Source organism: Pelobates fuscus, chromosome 10 (assembly GCF_036172605.1).
Source record: "Pelobates fuscus isolate aPelFus1 chromosome 10, aPelFus1.pri, whole genome shotgun sequence".
In the NCBI taxonomy this organism is placed as follows: domain Eukaryota; kingdom Metazoa; phylum Chordata; class Amphibia; order Anura; family Pelobatidae; genus Pelobates; species Pelobates fuscus.
Window position 1 is genome coordinate 24,871,936 of NC_086326.1, and position 24,027 is coordinate 24,895,962.

Below are 24,027 nucleotides of genomic sequence, written 5' to 3' on the forward strand. Positions count from 1 at the left end.
TTGTGGAGCCTTAACACTATAAAAATATATTGAGAGATGTATCACAAGATATAAATATTCTTATATAGTGTTGCTGTTTTTCCTAAAAATACAATTGTATTATTTCCAGTTCTGGAATAAATCAGTGGAGAGATCAAATGAAACCTTCGCAGATCCTACAAAATGTTGCCAGATTAAAAGGAGTCCCTCCTCCAGTGTATTCCGAAAATGGATCAAAAATGCGCTTCTCCGGGCATGAACATACACTGGAAGACTTGGGTGAGCATTTGGGGTTAAGGTGGAACAAAGTGCATCTTAAAAAGAATGAACAATTCAGGCTGTAATAAAGTATGCAGAATTAGAGAGGCAGAAAGTGCTAAGCATTATAGAACACTCACGATATAGAATGTGTAATATACAACATTTATTAGCAACATATGATATTGTCAGCATAGTTGGTGTTTCCAACAGGCAAACACAGGCCAGCCAGTAACTAATAGAGGGTAGGAGAAGTATTACTGGCCCTTTTAGGTAGCCAGGCTAAAAGCAAATAAAATGAAGAAATGCCTATAGAAGTGGTTTGCGTCAAACGTGACTCCAAAATGACACGTGGCGTGTCTTACGCCGACCCTGGACTGGCACAGGCTGGACAGGTAACTTGGCAGATATCAAACAAATGCAGAGCAGGAATAAACCACGTGCCATGCAATAGTTTTCTTTCAGCAAGATTACTTAATCGTAGAAAACTATTCAGAATAAAACTGCTACATTTGGAGCAATCTCCATTAACAAGTTCAAAGAATTTGAGAATTACTCTTAATTGCTCTGTATTCACGTTTGTTGTTGAAGTGACTAAAAATGTTCTATTAATATATAATGCTAGAACGTTGTCCCTTTAACTTTCCTCACTAATGCCAGGCAGGTTGTTCTAGGCTAATATTAACAGTCTAGACGAACTATGAATTTACACTTGCACTTCACAGCATTGTATATTGGCTTCTTGTAAAAGGAGGTGCACAAGAATATGTGCAGCACTTTTAAGATCTGTACGATGCATAGGAAGAAATGTAGGGGCAAACACTTGTTAATTTGTTTCTCTGAAATTCTAAAACACTTAGTGTTCCACTCTGCACAGTAAGTAGTGTGGGACATCACTTGCCTCTGCAAATATAGACCTTTATTTAATCTTTTGATCATTTCAAAGCATTTCACAAGTTTGGAAAGCCATTTAAAAAAAATGTTTTTATTTATTTTTTTAATATATTAAAATATCAAAAATATCACATATAAAAAAAATATCAAACTGTTAAAATATTTAATAATTTTTTAAACTATTAAATAATTTGAAAAGCCTATCCAAAAATAATTGAAACGCTAGTAAGGGAACAACCTTACCATGTCTTCATTGTACTGCAGCCTTGCTCTTGCTGTTTTGATATATTACTGATTGTTAGTGTAATGATATTTTATGATCATTATGATGTGTTATGTCTGAGTAATTGAGTTAAAATTCTAAAATCGGAGCATGTGGCATAGTTACATTGGTTCCCATGTTTATTGCTCCACTTTGAGAATTTTGGGGATTCTGTATAAAAGGTATTCCTTGAACGAACTGGCAACTCAAGAGAATGTTTCAAAAGGTGAATGAGAGGTCTATTGGTGCCTTATGTCTGCTTCTTGTAAAATTTAAAACAAATTTTTTTTTATGGATTCAGCCCACCAAAAAAAGGCTGCCATTGACATTATTAAAAAAAATATTAAAAAATAATAAAAAAAATGGTTTTCCCCCTATATAGTGTGTGCCCGCATGCAGAATTTTTGGGTTTTGTGACTATTGTTTATTTTCTGGGTTTTGGGATTATTGTACTGCTAATATGAAAAGGTCACAATTGTTGTATGCTTTTTTTTTTTTTTTTTTTTAAATTATTATTCAGAAACAAACAAGAAAATCCACCAGCACCTGGGTCCTGAAAATGAACGCCTCGCTCTGCATGTTTTGAGAATGCAAGGACTTGTCCCAGAGCATATTGAAACAAGAACCTTATTTAGCACTTTCCAGCCAAATATCTCTCAAGTAAGTTGAAAACGGATTTGTGACTGATTCAGGTTTTTTTTTTTTTTTTTTATTTTAAAAGTATAGCTACGAACGGATTGTAAAATGTCTATTCATACCTCTTCTACTAAGCTTCTTCATCTCTTCCAATAAAATTGTCTCTCTATCTCCAAAAGAGTCTATCAATTTCCGCAAAACCACCACTTCTTAAACTATCCCCAATTCCTTAAAAAATGACGCTCCCAAAGATTGGATTTAAAGGTCATAAAGGAGCTGGTGTATCAGGGTTCTAGTTGATCTCCTCATTGTATGGTTTTTTTCTCTGTGTTTATTAATGTTCACCTCACTCGTTGCCTTATTTCACTTTCCACATTCCCATTAAATTACATGTCTCTATTGATATGGTCCATTGGTTATAGCACGGAGCTCTGCATGAACTTCTCAGGCATCTGATATTTTTAGAAATTCACATATTAGATTACCTCACAGGGTAAACATGATGTTATTTTATTACAGGGCAAACTGCAGATGTGGGTTGATATTTTTCCCAAGAGTTTGGGACCTCCAGGACCACCCTTCAATGTCACAACTCGCAAAGCTAAGCAGTAAGTAATTTTATCATAAAACTTCTCACTATCCAAACTAAATGAAAGCCGTAGAATTGTGTCTTATGTTCGTTGTACACTAGGAAATGTACTCTATGTACAAGATACATGATTCTTATGGAGATGTATTGGTAGCATTCATATTTTGATAAAGCAACTCCAGTTTTGTACATAAATTCCACATTGGTCTATAAGTATTCTACTGGTTTCCTGTACCCATATGTCGAAGACCATGCTGTCATGCACATTGAATAAATATAGGCATCTCTAAAAATACTTTAACTGCAGTAAAAACAAATGCTGCTGGTGCACAGATTCTACAGAGTGTATCATGCAGAAACATGAGCATTTGGTAGGAGTCATGTCTATTCAATGTTGGAAGTCTTTGAAGAAGATCGTCGTGTTATGGACCTAAACATAATTTCATATTTTAGTTATATGTTTAAGTTTTATGAAGGCATTGGGATTAGCCACCCCAAGGACATACGCAGACATGTGGCCTCTGATGGCCAGTTGGAATTTTTGATGTTCTAGCATGAAGGAGCTTGATCAACCCCTCATGATGTATATCACAGGGAATGTTTGATGTGTTTTTCATTAGCACAGCTTTCAGAAGATTAAGGGAAGAGAGGTCTGCCTACTGCTAAAACACCAGGAAAAACTAGCTGGGATTTTTGTGGAGTCTTGGGTCTGCTCCCTTGGATGCACAGCACTGTTTTGTATATTTAATGTTGTACTTTCTGATTTTTAACTTTCAGATATGTTCTTCGAGTCATCGTTTGGAATACCAAAGATGTCATTTTGGATGAGAAGAGTATTACTGGTGAAGAAATGAGTGATATTTATGTTAAAGGGTAAGCAGCATATCAAGTTACATTATGAGAAGGGGATAGAGGGTTTACTTCATTTAAAATGTCTGTTCTTTTAATAGACATGCATTTCTTTTCGAATATGGCTTTGACCCCTTGACTTAACTCAGTTGAATTTATTTGAAGTACATTTGTTCTAAGTGACAATAAGAGATCCAGTGGGATACCATTCTTAACTTTGGGTAAAATTATATAAGTATATAAAAGGACAGTACAAACCCAGAGGCGTACGTAGAGCCCTCTGCAGGGAGCTGCATCGATGCTCCCAATCATGAAAAAGTTAATATTTTATTTTTTTTAGATAGATCAATTTGTCATTTTCTTCTTGTCTGCATTTTTTATTAAAGGTACTGTTTTTAGGTTATGCAGTCCCTTTTTAAATGTTATGGATTAAAAAAAAAAACATATATTCCATCGACGCATAGTACTCAAATGAGATTTAGGCTAAATTTGTGACATCAGGTTTAGAAGAAATGTAAAACTTTGATGGGACTAATTTTACATTTTTAAGGGTGTTGTTTCACATCGCATTACTCCTATAGAAGGGCTCCACCATGTAAAGGGAGGCTAAAGAAACCGATCTAGCATTATATTTTGTTTTCTAATCCTATCTATCCCACAAAAAAAATGAATAAAAAGGAAATTAAAGTTCCTGAGGTTTCTTAGGAACAGAGTCCTGCTAGTCACCCAAAGCCATCTGCAATACAGGAAACCATTGCAAGGAGAACCGCTACAAACCCTCCAATCTGCTAGTACACATGAAATCACAACGCTCCATATGCAATGCGTTCCAAAGAATGCCAATGGTAAAATGTGTGATCAGCCTTAAATCCTAAATCTATATTTACACATATTTATACTTGTGTGATAATGGTGATGTGCTAAGGGAATGCTTGTCACCATATTGCAAGCATAGTACGGGCGCATCATATCCTATGACAAGCATAACACTGGTCATTACACCTTATTTCAAGCACAACATAGGCAAATCAGATTTTTTACAAGCATAACACTGGGACATCACATTATATATCGGTGCTGGGCTGGGGATAAAAACCAGCCCTGGAAATGATTTTATACTAGACCCATAGAATTGTGTCATCATACCAGCCCCATTTCATAACATTATATACTTGTTCACAAAAGGGAAAACCATGCATTTTAAATCACATTTTAAGAGAGTATTATTTATAACTAAGAATGATATATACCCCTGCACAAGACAATATATGCCCCTGTATATACACAAGGTTATATCTCACACACTGCCCTGATATATACACCATGCACTGCGCAGAGTTATGTCAGGGCAGTGTGTTCAACTTTATCAAACACCACAACCAGTCCTGGCCATATATCACAGCTTCTAGAACACACTCTGCATATTGTGTCCTCCTCACCAGCTGCCGCGCAGAGTTGGGGGTGAAGATATCATTCCCGCTCTCCACTCATGTGGGAAACTGCACGCAGAAGCAGCTAGGTCTGTGCCAGTAGAGAGACAGTCCTGTTCCTCTGAGTTCGGCATATATATATCAGGAATAATTGTGGCGTGCAGCTCCGATCGCTGGCAGACCCTCTGTGTGTCTTTGTCCCCGGTCCCGGACCCTCTGGGTGTCTTTGTCCCCGGTCCCGGACCCTCTGGGTGTCTTTGTCCCCGGTCCCGGACCCTCTGGGTGTCTTTGTCCCCGGTCCCGGACCCTCTGGGTGTCTTTGTCCCCGGTCCCGGACCCTCTGGGTGTCTTTGTCCCCGGTCCCGGACCCTCTGGGTGTCTTTGTCCCCGGTCCCGGACCCTCTGGGTGTCTTTGTCCCCGGTCCCGGACCCTCTGGGTGTCTTTGTCCCCGGTCCCGGACCCTCTGGGTGTCTTTGTCCCCGGTCCCGGACCCTCTGGGTGTCTTTGTCCCCGGTCCCGGACCCTCTGGGTGTCTTTGTCCCCGGTCCCGGACCCTCTGGGTGTCTTTGTCCCCGGTCCCGGACCCTCTGGGTGTCTTTGTCCCCGGTCCCGGACCCTCTGGGTGTCTTTGTCCCCGGTCCCGGACCCTCTGGGTGTCTTTGTCCCCGGTCCCGGACCCTCTGGGTGTCTTTGTCCCCGGTCCCGGACCCTCTGGGTGTCTTTGTCCCCGGTCCCGGACCCTCTGGGTGTCTTTGTCCCCGGTCCCGGACCCTCTGGGTGTCTTTGTCCCCGGTCCCGGACCCTCTGGGTGTCTTTGTCCCCGGTCCCGGACCCTCTGGGTGTCTTTGTCCCCGGTCCCGGACCCTCTGGGTGTCTTTGTCCCCGGTCCCGGACCCTCTGGGTGTCTTTGTCCCCGGTCCCGGACCCTCTGGGTGTCTTTGTCCCCGGTCCCGGACCCTCTGGGTGTCTTTGTCCCCGGTCCCGGACCCTCTGGGTGTCTTTGTCCCCGGTCCCGGACCCTCTGGGTGTCTTTGTCCCCGGTCCCGGACCCTCTGGGTGTCTTTGTCCCCGGTCCCGGACCCTCTGGGTGTCTTTGTCCCCGGTCCCGGACCCTCTGGGTGTCTTTGTCCCCGGTCCCGGACCCTCTGGGTGTCTTTGTCCCCGGTCCCGGACCCTCTGGGTGTCTTTGTCCCCGGTCCCGGACCCTCTGGGTGTCTTTGTCCCCGGTCCCGGACCCTCTGGGTGTCTTTGTCCCCGGTCCCGGACCCTCTGGGTGTCTTTGTCCCCGGTCCCGGACCCTCTGGGTGTCTTTGTCCCCGGTCCCGGACCCTCTGGGTGTCTTTGTCCCCGGTCCCGGACCCTCTGGGTGTCTTTGTCCCCGGTCCCGGGCCCTCTGGGTGTCTTTGTCCCCGGTCCCGGGCCCTCTGGGTGTCTTTGTCCCCGGTCCCGGGCCCTCTGGGTGTCTTTGTCCCCGGTCCCGGGCCCTCTGGGTGTCTTTGTCCCCGGTCCCGGGCCCTCTGGGTGTCTTTGTCCCCGGTCCCGGGCCCTCTGGGTGTCTTTGTCCCCGGTCCCGGGCCCTCTGGGTGTCTTTGTCCCCGGTCCCGGGCCCTCTGGGTGTCTTTGTCCCCGGTCCCGGGCCCTCTGGGTGTCTTTGTCCCCGGTCCCGGGCCCTCTGGGTGTCTTTGTCCCCGGTCCCGGGCCCTCTGGGTGTCTTTGTCCCCGGTCCCGGGCCCTCTGGGTGTCTTTGTCCCCGGTCCCGGGCCCTCTGGGTGTCTTTGTCCCCGGTCCCGGGCCCTCTGGGTGTCTTTGTCCCCGGTCCCGGGCCCTCTGGGTGTCTTTGTCCCCGGTCCCGGGCCCTCTGGGTGTCTTTGTCCCCGGTCCCGGGCCCTCTGGGTGTCTTTGTCCCCGGTCCCGGGCCCTCTGGGTGTCTTTGTCCCCGGTCCCGGGCCCTCTGGGTGTCTTTGTCCCCGGTCCCGGGCCCTCTGGGTGTCTTTGTCCCCGGTCCCGGGCCCTCTGGGTGTCTTTGTCCCCGGTCCCGGGCCCTCTGGGTGTCTTTGTCCCCGGTCCCGGGCCCTCTGGGTGTCTTTGTCCCCGGTCCCGGGCCCTCTGGGTGTCTTTGTCCCCGGTCCCGGGCCCTCTGGGTGTCTTTGTCCCCGGTCCCGGGCCCTCTGGGTGTCTTTGTCCCCGGTCCCGGGCCCTCTGGGTGTCTTTGTCCCCGGTCCCGGGCCCTCTGGGTGTCTTTGTCCCCGGTCCCGGGCCCTCTGGGTGTCTTTGTCCCCGGTCCCGGGCCCTCTGGGTGTCTTTGTCCCCGGTCCCGGGCCCTCTGGGTGTCTTTGTCCCCGGTCCCGGGCCCTCTGGGTGTCTTTGTCCCCGGTCCCGGGCCCTCTGGGTGTCTTTGTCCCCGGTCCCGGGCCCTCTGGGTGTCTTTGTCCCCGGTCCCGGGCCCTCTGGGTGTCTTTGTCCCCGGTCCCGGACCCTCTGGGTGTCTTTGTCCCCGGTCCCGGACCCTCTGGGTGTCTTTGTCCCCGGTCCCGGACCCTCTGGGTGTCTTTGTCCCCGGTCCCGGACCCTCTGGGTGTCTTTGTCCCCGGTCCCGGACCCTCTGGGTGTCTTTGTCCCCGGTCCCGGACCCTCTGGGTGTCTTTGTCCCCGGTCCCGGACCCTCTGGGTGTCTTTGTCCCCGGTCCCGGACCCTCTGGGTGTCTTTGTCCCCGGTCCCGGACCCTCTGGGTGTCTTTGTCCCCGGTCCCGGACCCTCTGGGTGTCTTTGTCCCCGGTCCCGGACCCTCTGGGTGTCTTTGTCCCCGGTCCCGGACCCTCTGGGTGTCTTTGTCCCCGGTCCCTCTGGGTGTCTTTGTCCCCGGTCCCTCTGGGTGTCTTTGTCCCCGGTCCCTCTGGGTGTCTTTGTCCCCGGTCCCTCTGGGTGTCTTTGTCCCCGGTCCCTCTGGGTGTCTTTGTCCCCGGTCCCTCTGGGTGTCTTTGTCCCCGGTCCCTCTGGGTGTCTTTGTCCCCGGTCCCTCTGGGTGTCTTTGTCCCCGGACCCTCTGGGTGTCTTTGTCCCCGGACCCTCTGGGTGTCTTTGTCCCCGGACCCTCTGGGTGTCTTTGTCCCCGGACCCTCTGGGTGTCTTTGTCCCCGGACCCTCTGGGTGTCTTTGTCCCCGGACCCTCTGGGTGTCTTTGTCCCCGGACCCTCTGGGTGTCTTTGTCCCCGGACCCTCTGGGTGTCTTTGTCCCCGGACCCTCTGGGTGTCTTTGTCCCCGGACCCTCTGGGTGTCTCTGTCCCCGTTGTGCTTCTTTTTCCCTCCGATGGATTTCCCCCTCCTCCCCCGCACCTTCACAAGGAAACAGTTCGGTGCTTGCACTTCCTGTCAGACCAGGTTGAGGATACAGCAGCTCCTCTACCGTGGTCTGCAGCTTGACCATGCTATTTGCAGTGACTGGCAGGAGGGGAGTGCTGTGCAGTGCACCCGTAGACAGTGCCCATCTTGGCCTGTGCCTCCGGCAAGGGGACGGTTCCGCCAATCCCTAGGTAAGCCCCTGTACAAACCACATGCTACTGGCCTGTTCCTTTAGAGGACTGTATGAAGGACACTTGAGAAATGAGTCTAACAGATATGGCATTTATTGCCTTGACATTAAAAAGATGCTTCTTAAAACAATTATGGATGTTTAATTTAACAAGCCAGAATATACATTGCTATGAATAATCTGGTTATGTAAAGATGATATCTGGCTATGAACAACTTGTTAAACCATTGTGAAATCCAATTTACCTCTTTGGAAACCAGCAGAAATTTATTCACCTTTTTTTATTTTTTGTACAATTTGAGATCTCAACTATATTATCAGGTGTTTATAAAACATTGATTTTCATCTATTTTATCTGATACTATGAGTGATAACTGAGTGTGCAGTGGCAACAGTGTAACCCTTTAAACATACACCCACGGTTTTTATTATCCTTGTATTTATTTTTTTTCTGGAAGGTACCATGGCAAACGTTCTCATTTATACAAAACCCAAATCTGTTTGAATATTCCTTTTCAGTTGGATTCCTGGCAATGAAGAAAATAAGCAGAAAACAGATGTGCACTATCGGTCACTAGACGGTGAAGGAAATTTCAACTGGAGATTTGTGTTCCCTTTTGAATACCTTCCAGCGGAACAACTGTGTATTGTATCTAAAAAGGTGGGCTTCTAAAAGTCGTGTCTGTGTTTAATATGTCGTGTGTTAAAAGGAGGGTTTCTGTTGCTACAGAGACTTTCTTTCCTGTGGCGATACTGTATGAATTAATTTACATACAAACTTATTTAAGAAGTTCCAAATTGTCTGTATTTTTGTAACATCATTGATGGCATTTAAATTTGGAAATGGGCCAATATGATAAATTCAGCTGCCTGGAGACCTGCACCTTATTCGTATTAGTGCATGTAAAATTAGCTGGAACTCATTGTTTAGTCAGCATTGTGCAATATTGTACGTAATCCATCTAGTGACTGGGTCCTATCTGTAATTCAAATTTTTCAGGAGCACTTTTGGAGCCTGGATAAAACCGAATTTAAGCTGCCACCAAAACTCCTACTTCAGATTTGGGACAATGATAAATTCTCCTTGGATGACTATTTGGGTACGGATATTAATTTATCATTGTGATTTTTTTTTTTATTTATTTAATTTTCAGTATAATTTATTAAAAATAACTGCTTGCAAAAGGAGTTTCAGTCTGTGAATGTTTGTCAAATTCTTACAAGAAATGCTTTAGACTATTATTTTGCAAAAAAATTACAAAATTGAATTGTCACTGCAAAATTAAAAAGTTATATTCTGTTTTTTTTTTTTGTTTTTTTTTAATGGCTAAAATTGTTGGGGTCTAATATTTTTTAAAGCAACCTCTGCAGTTTAGAAGATTCTTGTCTAAGTTTCATGTATTTTATACAATCTGATATTCCTTGATTTGCTGTTCATTGCGGTTTAACAGTTCGTACCCTTCACACAAAACCACATCTGGTTCATTATATAGATACAGATGGCGGCCTTAGGGCTCTCTGGTCAGTCTGTCCTGTGTACGTGGCCAAGAGTGAGGCGTGGTAGAGATGTTTCCCTTTCCTCGGTCTGACAGGAAGCTCACTGAGAGCACCAAACTGCTTCCGGTCCGTCTGGGGAGAGGGAAACCAGCTCCTCTCACACAGTCTGTGCTCGGCCTGCTACACAGGAGGGAGATGAGCTAGCACATTGGTGGGGGGTAGGAAATGAGACACATGAGGGGGGGCTTGGGGACCAATGAGACACACGAAGGGGGCTTGGGGACCAATGAGACACACAAAGGGGGCTTGGGGACCAATGAGACACACAAAGGGGGCTTGGGGACCAATGAGACACACAAAGGGGGCTTGGGGACCAATGAGACACACAAAGGGGGCTTGGGGACCAATGAGACACACAAAGGGGGCTTGGGGACCAATGAGACACACGAGGGGGGGGGGGCTTGGGGACCAATGAGACACACGAGGGGGGGGGGCTTGGGGACCAATGAGACACACGAGGGGGGGGGGCTTGGGGACCAATGAGACACACGAGGGGGGGCTTTGGGACCAATGACACACGAGGGGGGCTTGGGGACCAATGAGACACACGAGGGGGGGCTTGGGGACCAATGAGACACACGAGGGGGGGCTTGGGGACCAATGAGACACACGAGGGGGGGCTTGGGGACCAATGAGACACACGAGGGGGGGCTTGGGGACCAATGAGACACACGAAGGGGGGCTTGGGGACCAATGAGACACACGAGGGGGGCTTGGGGACCAATGAGACACACGAGGGGGGGCTTGGGGACCAATGATACACACGAGGGGGGGCTTGGGGACCAATGAGACACACGAGGGGGGGCTTGGGGACCAATGATACACACGAGGGGGGGCTTGGGGACCAATGAGACACACGAGGGGGGGCTTGGGGACCAATGAGACACACGAGGGGGGGCTTGGGGACCAATGAGACACACGAGGGGGGGCTTGGGGACCAATGAGACACACGAGGGGGGGCTTGGGGACCAATGAGACACACGAGGGGGGGCTTGGGGACCAATGAGACACACGAGGGGGGGCTTGGGGACCAATGAGACACACGAGGGGGGGCTTGGGGACCAATGAGACACACGAGGGGGGCCTTGGGGACCAATGAGACACACGAATGGGGGCCTTGGGGACCAATGAGACACACGAATGAGCGGAGGGGCCTTGGGGACCAATGAGACACACGAATGAGCGGAGGGGCCTTGGGGACCAATGAGACACACGAATGAGCGGAGGGGGCTTGGGGACCAATGAGACACACGAATGAGCGGGGGGGGCTTGGGGACCAATGACACACGAGGGGGGGCCTTGGGGACCAATGAGACACACGAATGAGCGGAGGGGGCTTGGGGACCAATGAGACACACGAATGAGCGGAGGGGGCTTGGGGACCAATGAGACACACGAATGAGCGGAGGGGGCTTGGGGACCAATGAGACACACGAATGAGCGGAGGGGGCTTGGGGACCAATGAGACACACGAATGGGGGGCTTGGGGACCAATGAGACACACGAATGGGGGGCTTGGGGACCAATGAGACACACGAATGGGGGGCTTGGGGACCAATGAGACACACGAATGAGCGGAGGGGGCTTGGGGACCAATGAGACACACGAATGAGCGGAGGGGGCTTGGGGACCAATGAGACACACGAGGGGGGGCTTGGGGACCAATGAGACACACGAGGGGGGGCTTGGGGACCAATGAGACACACGAGGGGGGGCTTGGGGACCAATGAGACACACGAGGGGGGGCTTGGGGACCAATGAGACACACGAGGGGGGGCTTGGGGACCAATGAGACACACGAATGGGGGCCTTGGGGACCAATGAGACACACGAATGGGGGCCTTGGGGACCAATGAGACACACGAATGAGCGGAGGGGGCTTGGGGACCAATGAGACACACGAATGAGCGGTTGGGGCTTGGGGACCAATGAGACACACGAATGAGCGGAGGGGGCTTGGGGACCAATGAGACACACGAATGAGCGGAGGGGGCTTGGGGACCAATGAGACACACGAATGAGCTGGAGGGAAGTAAGCGACCCACAAAGGGGGTTGGGGGTGAAATTCAAGAGGGGGATTAAGGGACACACAAGTGCATATTTTTTATTTATTTATTTTGTGAGGGGGGAATGACGACAAAATGCATCTTTGCCTGTGTAGCCAAAAATGCTTGCACGGGCCCTGTATAGGTATTAAACATAGTTTCAGATATCTACCTGTAATACAGCATAATTTGTCTTTGTAGGATATAAACAATAATATTCTAAAAATGTATCCACTTTTTATTTATTTGTTTCTTTATCCATTTTTATTATTTAATTTTAATTATTTAAGTAGCTGTTGAGGTCACTTCATTAAATATATGCAATATACTTTTTTTTATATTCATTGATTTGTAAGTTATTATTTTTCTTTTTATATCGCTGACCATTGGTCCCTGATGCTTTGCTACAAATGTACATTCGATGACATATATTATGTATCCTTGTGGAGAGAGAAGGAAAATGCCCTTGGGGAAGGAACATAATTCAGATTCAGACACTTTTACTACTGTACTCACTGAGTCACCCAAAGCTCTTACCAAAATTATTGTTTTCACAAAAAACTGTTAGGATGTCAATGTTTGACCTAGTTTGCCACAAAGATGTGCTGATTGGCATTAAACAAATGCTTATTTATTAATGTTTTTGGGAAATGGGCAGGACTTTATATATGTGGTCATGGATTACTGGGTGTCAGAAGCTTAAAAACAACAAAAATTGTAAACAAATTTAGAATATACACACACAGTTCCCCACAAAATGTATACACAGTTTAAATGATTATAAAGTCAGTGGTTTTTTTTTTTTTTTTTTTTAGACATACAGGTCATTTTCAAAACGACAGAAATTAATAATTTTCTTTTGTTGTCAATGTCTGTTTTCAAACAGAGAGTGAGAGAGTGTGTGTGTTTGTGTGTGTGTGTGTGTGTGTGTGTATACACATATATATTTGAAACCAGGTGACCTTTCTGCACACTGACACATGTGTATATTCTTGTGACCAGAGTGTCCCTTTAAATAGGTCCTTTTAGAAATATTATTACATTTCCCTCCTATTTCAAAGCTTCATAAGTGGTGTGTTTTAATGTTTTGACATGTGAAAGGTTAACAAAAAATGTCCATAGGCGTAAAATGGTTTTACATTTCCAAATATTGTGAGACTATTGCATCCCACATTGACTTACTCAGAAGCCTAACTGTGTAAAATCTTACATTAATGGTGTGTGAGTAGCTATTAAAAGCCCAAAGCAAAATAATAAGTATTTGTAACATGGGTATAGATGTCTTGTGTTTACAAAATAAAAGACCTGCGCTAACTAACATTTTTTTTTTCCCCCTAGGTTTTGTGGAACTTGATTTACATCGTACAGTCATCCCAGCTAAAGTTCCTGAAAAATGCACTCTAGACATGATTGACCAAGCCAAAGCTTCCAAGTTTGCCTCTTTATTTGAACAGAAGTCCATGAAGGGATGGTGGCCGTGCTATGCAGAAAAGGATGGGAAACGTATTTTAGCGGTAACGCATGAATCAATTAATGGAATAAAAAATGTTCTGTTATTTTAGAACATTGTCAGCGTAGCACAATGTGTAATGTTAAAATAATAAAAGCTGAACAATTGATTTATTGGAGAATAGAGCAACTTTTTAGTTAGCTATTCAGTTGTGCAAAAAAAGTCGCTAGACAACGTTCCTGCCACTTGTGGGTGGTTGAAAGAGAATGACAAAATAAAACTGATGCACAAGTTTATTTTCTAACACATAAATAATAAGTACCCTTTAAGTCCTAAAACATTCGGTGCATATGGAGCAAATAATTTGTACGTTAATGTAAGTTAATTGTACTCTAAGTACCGTAACCACTACAGCTTAGATTGTCCCTTTAAATAACAGAGGATCAATAGAAGGGAGGTTATTGGAAAATGTGGCAGTGGTGGTTCTGTAGGCATATGCTTTAACATTGAGATAAATTGTCTACTTAGGGCTTTTCCATTAATCCCTTCTACCTCTTCATTTAGAATTTTTTATTATGAATATTATGAAACATTATGAAAAGCTACCCAGCCAGCCTCTCACCACTCTTCCTCTAATATGCACACCCTTTGGGAGGGTGTTAGTCATCACTTTTCATGTTATCAGTGACGTTCTAGCATGGCATGGACTCATTGATGAACTTATACACAGACTTCGAGTCCTTGGCCAGCAGCTCAACAGAAAACTTCATGGTTTTTCGGAACCTACCCGAGGCTCTATCCCATATTGTTCCCTCCAACACACCTGTGTTCAAAATGGGGGCATAGAAATAATATTGCAGTTCACCCTTCGGCACTACCGATGTTATGGACTACATATTCCTTGATACTTTGCCAGCATTATGACTGTAAGGGCGTTGTGGAAGATGTATCCACATCTGGAGTGCCGAAGGTTGCGTACCCGTAGTCTATTACTTAAAAGGAACAACAAGATCAATCTGGCATGTAAGCATTACACTGGAATATTCATGGTTCCAGACACATGGTAGGTACTTTTAACAGGAATAAATACATTTATTTTTTATGTATTTATTTTTCAATTGCAATTCTAGATTATTTTGCAAGTGATTGATGTCATTTTGAAAAAATATCACAAATTTTGTGCAGAGTGAGATCATAATGTGTGTGAAAACTCTGAGACCTCTGCTTTAAACGAAGAAGCACATACAGAGCATGACGATCAGTGGCATTAACATTTTATTAAACAAAGCTGCTCTCACGGCAAGGATTCCTATAGAGTTTGGCATGAAAGCCAATATCCATGTTTTTGTTAAATAGTCACAACGCTGTGCTTAGTGAAATGTCACGAACCGGTTTTCTTTTACCAAAGGGAAAAATTGAGCTGACTCTGGAAGTCCTCAATGAAAAAGAGGCTGAAGAAAGACCAGCTGGCAAAGGACGAGATGAACCCAACATGAACCCCAAGTTAGACCCACCAAAGTGAGATATTTTTCTTTCTTAATCACTGTTCTTTAAGAATGTCCAGATTAACATGACCTGTATTCAGTATTCAGATTCTGTTTTCGTGTCTAATTCGGAATCTGCCAACTCTACGGAATTTTGTTTATCATTCTTCAGTCCTTTTCTAAGACTTCAGTGAAACATAACCATTTCCTTTTCATCCCTACATCTTTTTCTCAATCCTTGTCTTCTGAGTCACCTGATTAATATATCTGGAATTTTTCTTTCTTACGTAGAGTTAATTATTAATTGAATCGTATTATTTAATCCTCCCTTGTTTGTCAGTGTGATTAATATTGTTTCTTTCAAAATGCAGCCGACCAGATACCTCCTTCCTTTGGTTCACAAACCCATGTAAGACAATGAAATTTATTGTGTGGCGTCGATTTAAATGGATCTTCATTGGCATTATTATCCTGCTGCTTGTTCTCCTGTTCCTCGCCGTTTTCTTGTACTCTCTCCCGGTAAGCCTTTTCTAATGTTACTATCCTATTATTTGGCTTGACATACTTTACTTTAGTGCACCATTGTTTTGGGATTGAAGTAATTGTTAACCAGGGGTGTCTTCCATTTATTTCACACACCACTTGAAATGTTGGTTATAAAACATACATGAAACCCACAATTGACATTTATTATTAAGGGGGTATTTTTTAATATTCTGTCTTTTTTTTTTTTTTTTATAAACTTCCCTCGCCACTTATTAACCCCTTAGGGACCAAACTTCTGGAATAAAAGGGAATCATGGCTTAAGGGGTTAAAGTAAATCTCCACAAAAACAAATTCACAATTGTATTGATTTATTTAGTAGTCAATTTAATAGTAGTATTTAATAGTTTTGAAATTGTTGATGAATTATATGTTTATGGCTCTCTCTCGCTCTCTCGATATATACAACTATCTCACTGATAATAAACACTAATAATTTGAGTAAATTATCCTTATTTCTTGTTCTATTTCAGGGTTATGTATCAATGAAGATCGTGAGGCCAAATTCATAGGAAGAGATTGTAAAGCCAAGTGTCTAGGAGAATGGGGTACATTCCTAACTGGGACCAAATCTTGTTTTTTATAGATTTTGTTTGCACAATCCACATACAAATATGGTCTTCGGGTAACCAAAACCACATTTAAAAAGAAGCAATTGTCTCACTTTTTTTGTTAAAAAGAAGAAAAAAAAATATTAAAGTGCAATAAATATAGTATAATATTTGTGTATGAGAGGAATAAATTGTTGACAACTTTTTTATGGAGTCATTTTACAATTCTGCTAAACGACAGCAAAATAAAGATCACTTTTTTTCTAAATCTGCTTGTTTTCATTATTTTTGGGGGTTTCTATTATTTGTAAGAGGATGAGCAATAGTTATGTAATTAAAAGTATCTTGAAAAAAATGACACCTTCGGTTTAAATATCACCTATTACTATTTCAAGATTGTGTTTAGTACTGCCCTTGTGAAATGCATCTTTTTTTTTATCCGTCTAAGTATGGCCATTTAAAGCTAAGATTTTGCATCCTCACTGCATATCTGTATCAGGATTGAACATATTACATGACAAGAGGGGCACGAAAAACCTGACCCCCGAGTCAAGAGTAGACTAAATGGGTAATATGGGCTTCACCCAGAAAAGACAAAATTGAAAAAAGAATAACAAATCTTTCTTTGAAAAAAGGCGGTCCCAAGTCAAAAGACTATGGGTAGCGATTCTCAAGAAAAGCTTAAATCACATACATATAACTTGTATAACCCACTATAATTGGTAAAAAAAATAAAAAAATTAAATATAAACTTTATTAATATTTAAAGGGCATAGGTACATAAAAGCGAAAAAGAAAAAAAAGGGAAAGTGAAAACCACAAAGGTGACTTGAGAAAAGTGTAATATTTAAAAAAGAAGGAACCTAGGGGGTCTGCCTATCTGGCCTGTATATATCAATCACAACAAGAGTAATACAATGTTGTTCCAAGTGGAAGGCTAAAATGTAGCCAATTAAAAAATAGCAGCAGTCTATGGGGATCGGAAGAATAAAGCTTCGCATTTAGATTCAAAATGAGATATATTTTAATAATTAGAGATATTGAAAATATTAGAAATATTGGAAGTATTAGAGATATTGAAAAAGGAGCATAAAAGGTATGGCTAGATACAATGACCGAGATAATGGAAGTAAACTGGTATATTAGTAGAGTCTGATTATAAGGAACAGGGAGGGTAGGTGTATAGAGTGTTAATTCGCCACCCCCACCTTAATAATAAGACCAAACTCCACTTAAACGAGGGTGAATATGGGATTTAAAGGGGAAAACAGGAGGGTAGGAGTTCATAGCCATAATCACCTACCCCCTTTCCCACCACAGACCACAACCCTGATTATAGTTGCAAATAAAAAGATAAAAAAAAAAACAGCAGTCATCCAGAATGGGCTGGATGAAAATATATATGAGCAGTATTTGGAATTAGTCCAGGTAGCTAACCTAAATACTGCGTCTGAAGGCACCTAAACCAGGGTTAAAGAATACGCCATAGACATCCTATTGAGATACCTTTCTAAAGGTCCTAATCCATAAACCTTACTCTCAAACCCAGGGTGGTTAAAGTAAATCCCAACAATATAAAATCAGAATCCATCCCACACAGATAACACACCCGAAATCTCTCTCACTGCTTCGAGGCAGCTCTAAAATAAAGAAGCTAAGCTTACTATCCTAGCAAAGCGCATGATGGCAGAGCCCCTAGGAAACTCTAATAAAATAAATATCACCTATAATGGCGTCCTCCTCCAGGATGGCTCTGCCATGATGCTCTTTGCCAGGATAGTAAGCTTAGCTTCTTTATTTTAGAGCTGCATTGAAGCAGTGCGAGAGATTTCGGGTGTGTTAGGATTTGTGTGGGACGGATTCTGATTTTATTTTGTTGGGATTTACCTTAAGCCCCCTGGGTTTGCGAGTAAGGTTTAAAGGACCTTTTATAAAGGTGTCCCAATAGGATGTCTATGGCGTATGCTTTAACCCTGGTTTAGATGCCTTCAGACGCAGTATTTACCTAGGTCAGCTACCTGGACTGATCCCAGAAACCACTCATATAGATTTATTTTCATCCAGCCCTTTTCGATGACTGCTGTTTTGCTTTATCGTTTTCTTTGCAATCATAATTAGTGATGTCGCGAACACGAAATTTTCGCGAACTGGGCGAACCGCCATTGACTTCAATGGGCAGGAGAATTTTAAAACCCACAGGGACTCTTTCTGGCCACATAAGTGATGGAAAAGTTGTTTCAAGGGGACTAACACCTGGACTGTGGCATGCCGGAGGGGGATCCATGGCAAAACTCCCATGGAAAATTACATAGTTGATGCAGAGTCTGGTTTTAATCCATAAAGGGCAGAAATCACCTAACATTCCTAAATTGTTTGGAATAACGTGCTTTAAAACATCAGGTATGATGTTGTATCGATCAGGTAGTGTAAGGGTTACGCCCGCTTCACAGTGACAGACCAAACTCCCTGTTTAACGCACCGCAAACAACCTCAAACAGTCCATTTGCACAACCGCAAACTCCCACATTTGCACATGTTTTAGTGCAAACTAGTCTAACTACTAATATAGTTGAAACATGCTACTTTTATTCATGCCAGACAACCATGCAGGCCAGACTAGCAAACATGCCAGGGCCAATCATAGTTAACCACCTCAGATAGTAACATGGCTCCCTCTATATACAGAGTAAACATGGCTCCCTCTATATACAGAGTAAACATGGCTCCCTCTATATACAGAGTAAACATGGCTCCCTCTATATACAGAGTAAACATGGCTCCCTCTATATACAGAGTAAACATGGCTCCCTCTATATACAGAGTAAACATGGCTCCCTCTATATACAGAGTAAACATGGCTCCCTCTATATACAGAGTAAACATGGCTCCCTCTATATACAGAGTAAACATGGCTCCCTCTATATACAGAGTAAACATGGCTCCCTCTATATACAGAGTAAACATGGCTCCCTCTATATACAGAGTAAACATGGCTCCCTCTATATACAGAGTAAACATGGCTCCCTCTATATACAGAGTAAACATGGCTCCCTCTATATACAGAGTAAACATGGCTCCCTCTATATACAGTGTAAACAAGGCTCCCCTCTATATACAGAGTAACATGGCTGCCCTCTATATACAGTGTAAACATGGTTCCTCTCTATATACAGAGTAACATGGCTTCCCTCTACATACAGTGTAAACATGGCTCCTCTCTATATACAGCGTAACATGGCTTCCCTCCAGGGCCGGACTGGGAGAAAAATTCGTCCCGGGCATTTTTTTTATCTTGGCGGCCCACTACGAAGGGGGCGGGGCAGAGAGGGTGTGTTTCGTCATCACCAATGACAAACACGCCCCCTCTCAAAGTGAGCATGTTGGTTCAATGCTCTTCCAGGGCAGACCATGCGCAGAGCTCTGCTAAAGAGCTCTAGCATGAGAAAAAAAGCCCTGTATTTGTTCTGCACAGTGCAAGCAAATTTAATAACATGCTTGCACTGTGTTTCCTTGCAACTTGTCTCTGGTGTCTCTATAAATGGATACCAGGAGACAAAAGGGCCAGTAAAGAGTATTGTGCATGTGTTTGGAGCCTGCTTGTGGTATTGCGTGTGTGTAGAGTGAGCTGATTGTGGTGTGGTATTGTGTAATAAGGTCGGTTTTAGTAGTGTTGTGTTTTTGGTGTAATGTAATGCATATATGGCTAGGGGCTGTAGAGAATGTGTGTATATAGGTGATGTAGTGTTTGTAGGGGTTGTAGAGAGTGTGTGTTTTGGGGTGTAGTATGTGTTTGTTTACAATTAATCTAGTGTGTTTATAAGGGATCCAGAGTGTGTATTTTAGGAATGTAGTGTGTGTGTGTGTAGATGGTGCAGTGTTTGTGTATACAGGAGTCTAGTGTGTGTTTGAAGGACCCAGAATGTGTAGGAGATCTAGTGAGTGTGTGTGTGTGTGTGTGTATATAAGGATTCACAGTGTATAAAGGGATCTAGTGTGCGTATATGATCCAAAGTTGGGTAAGGGAATCTAGTGTGTGTCTGGAACGTAATGTGTTTAGGAGTGCAGTATGTGTGTGAGGGGTGCTGTAGTGTGTGTGTATGTGTATATATATATATATATATATATATATATATAAATATGTTCGGAAGTATTGTGTGTGTGTGTTTGGTGCAGTGCGTGTCTGTGAGGGATGTAGTGTGTATGTGAAGGGTGCAGTATGTGTGTGCGATGCATGCTGTGTTTGAGGGGTGATGTGTGTGGGCTGGGGGTGATGTGTGTGAGAATGCTGTGTGTGATGGGTGCGAGAGTGCTGTGTGTGATGGGTGCGAGAGTGCTGTGTGTGTGTAATGGGTGCGAGAGTGCTGTGTGTGTGTGTGATGGGTGCGAGAGTGCTGTGTGTGTGTGTGATGGGTGCGAGAGTGCTGGGGGTGAGTATTAGAAGTTATTGTGTGTTTTGGGGGGTAAAAAAATTAAAATAAGTAATCCCCCCCTCCCTTCTTACCTTTAGCCTGGGAGGGAGGGACCGGCATGGTGGTATCTTGGAGGGGGGGACCGGCGCTCGCACACCATCCCTGGTGGTCCAGTGGGTAAGTGAACTCTAGCCTGTGAGGCTAGAGTTCACTCTCGCGAGATCCGGTCGTTGCCATGGCAATGCTCTGGGTCTCGCGAGAGGAACCCGGCGGCGCTCTATCTTGCAGCTCCGCCGGGTTCCTCTTGCGAGATCCGGAGCCCTCCCTCCCCAGCCGCAATGTCTATTTAAATGGGCCGGTGAGGAAGATCTCTGATCTCCTCACCGGCCCGCCATGGCAAACAGTGGGGACGGTGCTCGGATAGTGCCGGCCCTGCATAGACCGGCAGGGGAGATCCTGGGACCTTCCCCTGCCGGCCTCGGCCCATGGCCATCGCGGCCCAATGGGCATTTGCCCAGTGTGCCCGATGGCCAGTCCGGGCCTGCTTCCCTCTATATACCGTGTAAACATGGCTCCCTCTATATACAGAATAACATGGCTCCCCTCTATATACAGTGTAAACATGGCTCCTCTCTATATACAGAGTAACATGGCTCCCCTCTATACAGGGGCGTACCTGGAGCATTTGGCACCCGGGGCGGATCCTTTATTTGGTACCCCCCTCCCCAACTTTGAAATGTAAAAAACAACTGCAATGTTTTTTAAATGTATGTGTATGCAGTGTGTGCATAGTGTGGGTATAGTGTGTGTGCAGTGTGTGTAGATTGTGCATAGTGTGTGCAGTGTGTGGGGGCCCTAAATGAAAATCCCCCCCTCCCCATCAAAGGTGACTAGGGGTCCCCAAGCCCCTAGTCACACACCGAAATAAAAAAGCCCCTACCTACCCCCCTCACCATAAAAAATAGTGAGGGGGGAATAAAATTACTACCCAGTAAAGTAAAATTCAACTTACTATTCAACGTCTTCATTTTTCTAAAATCTTCATTTTTCAGCCCCAAAAAAGGCCAAATAAAAAGCCATCATACTCGTTGAACTTAAAAATAAAATAAAAAACCCGAGCGCAAAAAAAAAACATTAATCCATCTTCACCCATGGAGGGCTCTGCGCAGACTAGGGTATGAACATATACCCAATTGTTACTTGAAAAGCATGAGGAATGCTGTTGGGGTACCACATGCTCATTTGTTATACCTCCATGCACTACAAAAATAAAGAATTTAAAAAATAAATAAATAAATAAAAAAAATACAAAAAAAATTTATGCAGCTTCCAAATGAATCTAAAATGGATGCTGTCCAGGAGGTGGGAGGGTCTGCTAGGGAGGGAGTGCTGCTGATTGGCTGGAATGTGTCTGCTGACCGTGAGGCACAGGGTCAAAGTTTACTCAATGATGACGAATAGGGGGTGGATCGAACGCGAACACGCTATGTTCGCCGGGAACTATTTGCAGGCGAACCGTTCGGTACATCACTAATCATAATCAGGGTTGTGGTCTGTGGTGGGGAAAGGGGTAAGTAATTATGGCTATGGACTCCTACCCTCCTGTTTTCCCCTTTAAATCCCATATTCACCATTATCTTCCATTTTCTCGATCATTGTATCTAGCCATACCTTTTATTCACCTTTTTCAATATCTCTAATACTTCCAATATTTCTAATATTTTCAATATCTCTAATTTTCTAAATATATCTAATTTTGAATCTAAATGCGAAGCTTTATTCTTCCGATCCCCATAGACGGCTGCTTTTTAATTGGCTACATTTTAGCCTTCCACGTGGAACAACATTTTATTACTAAACAGCTGTCTTTCTTGATCCGATCTTTCTACTTGGGTTGATCAAGAATTTGTATATTTTCTCACGCTTGCTGTGATTGATATATCCAGGCCAGATAGGCAGAACCCCTAGGTTCCTCCTTTTTAATATTACACTTTTCTCAAGTCACCTTTGTGTTTTTCACTTTCCCTTTTTTTTCCTTTTTTGCTATAATGTAGATATGCCCTTTAAATACTAATAAAGCTTATATTTAAATGTTTTGTTTCTTACCAGTTATAGTGGATTATACATGTTATATGTGGCTAATCTGACTTATTTTTTTATTTTTGAGAATCGTTATCCATAGTCTTTTGACTTGGGACACCCATTTTTCAAAGAAAGATTTATTCTTTTTTTCAGAATTGAACATAGTAAATATTCAGACTATTCAAACAATTAAAATAAAAGATGTAGGGTGTTTTTTTGTTTTTTCTTTCTTTGTTTTCGTTTTTCTTTTTTTTTTTTTTTATTGTTCCAGTGGGCATTTTGTTGGGTAGACTTTTGTAATACCCAACACTGGATATTAGAAAATCGTACCCCAAAACAGCCTGAATGGCTAAAGGTATGAATTCAAAGGAGCTGGAAACATTCCTTGAGATTCTTGTCTATGTTGACATGATGGCATATATAACCACTATGGGTTCAAGAAGCACATCTCTAATTTCAATACCTGTCAGAGGTGCTGTAGAGTTGAGATGTGGTGACTGCGGACACCATTGAAGTACGTGGAGGGTTATTCAATAAACTCGGGATTTTTTTTTTGTCAATCCTTCTTTTTATAGTTTTTTTTTTGTAGGTGGAAATACAGAGAAGCAGTAACAATTTGGTTTGTAACATTCACGTCTGCATATATACATACAGAGTTAAAGCTCATATCTATGTGATTGCGTAGAAATGTCCATCTATATCGACTTTTGAAAGCAATTGTTGGTTTTAAAGTTATAGTAAGTCTAACTCTAAGTCAATTCTTGTGAAATAAAAAGCAATTGCATTCAGATATTTTTGTTGAATAACAATGGTTGCAACTTTCTACTTGGTTCTTTCAACATTAAACCTTGTGACGTCTTTCGCACTTGGAGTTAGCGGTTTCCCTTCTGAGGTTTATGTGAAATATCAGGGTATATAGCGTAAAATTGTGTGTTCAATAACCAGAGTGGCTTCCCCTATGTATGTCTAAGTGGTAAGGGCTACTCGTCCTTTGGGAACCCTATTACTTTCTGGTGTCCACTATGGAGTAATCTTGGCTTCACCAGATTTTCCTCCCCTGCTAGTGTTGATCTCTCGGGTGTGTACTGGTTTTCTTATCTTCTGTCGAGCGTGGGGCTCTATAGTGTCTGTCGATGTCGGTTAGTAGCAGTGTTTGTGTTAGGGAGCCTCTGTACCTGTATGCCTCCCGTGTGCTGCCCACCTTCTCTCGTTCTCGGGTCTGGGTCCGTCAAGGTTTTTTTGGGGGGGGTTTTTGCACTATGTTCGGGCTGGCATCCGTGCTGGTTACTCGGTCATTCCGGGAGTGAACTCAGGATTTTTTTATTCAATTTATGAACATTTTGGAATTTGTTGAATAACCCTGATTTGTAATTTTCATGTAACCAGCTTGAGGTGATATGTGCATTTTGACAGGGAGTGTGCTCCTTTTGGAAATACTAATTATAAGATGGGTAGACTGTGGTGATAAAGGGATGC

At 43.9% G+C, this 24,027-nt stretch overlaps 1 protein-coding gene across 7 annotated transcripts in view; it reads left to right on the top strand.

The window, feature by feature from the left end:
* MYOF (myoferlin) overlaps positions 1–16,292 on the top strand; it is a 135,890-nt gene extending 119,598 nt beyond the window's left edge. For all 7 annotated transcript variants that reach the window (XM_063434992.1, XM_063434994.1, XM_063434996.1 and 4 more), the window contains 10 exons: positions 110–258; positions 1,914–2,053; positions 2,549–2,637; positions 3,396–3,491; positions 8,949–9,090; positions 9,430–9,529; positions 13,370–13,545; positions 14,890–14,999; positions 15,337–15,484; positions 15,983–16,292. In XM_063434992.1, coding sequence (XP_063291062.1) covers positions 110–258; positions 1,914–2,053; positions 2,549–2,637; positions 3,396–3,491; positions 8,949–9,090; positions 9,430–9,529; positions 13,370–13,545; positions 14,890–14,999; positions 15,337–15,484; positions 15,983–16,021 — 1,189 coding nt within the window. In that variant the 3' untranslated portion in view covers positions 16,022–16,292. The remainder of the gene's footprint in view (positions 1–109; positions 259–1,913; positions 2,054–2,548; positions 2,638–3,395; positions 3,492–8,948; positions 9,091–9,429; positions 9,530–13,369; positions 13,546–14,889; positions 15,000–15,336; positions 15,485–15,982) is intronic.
* Positions 16,293–24,027: the final 7,735 nt, after the last annotated feature.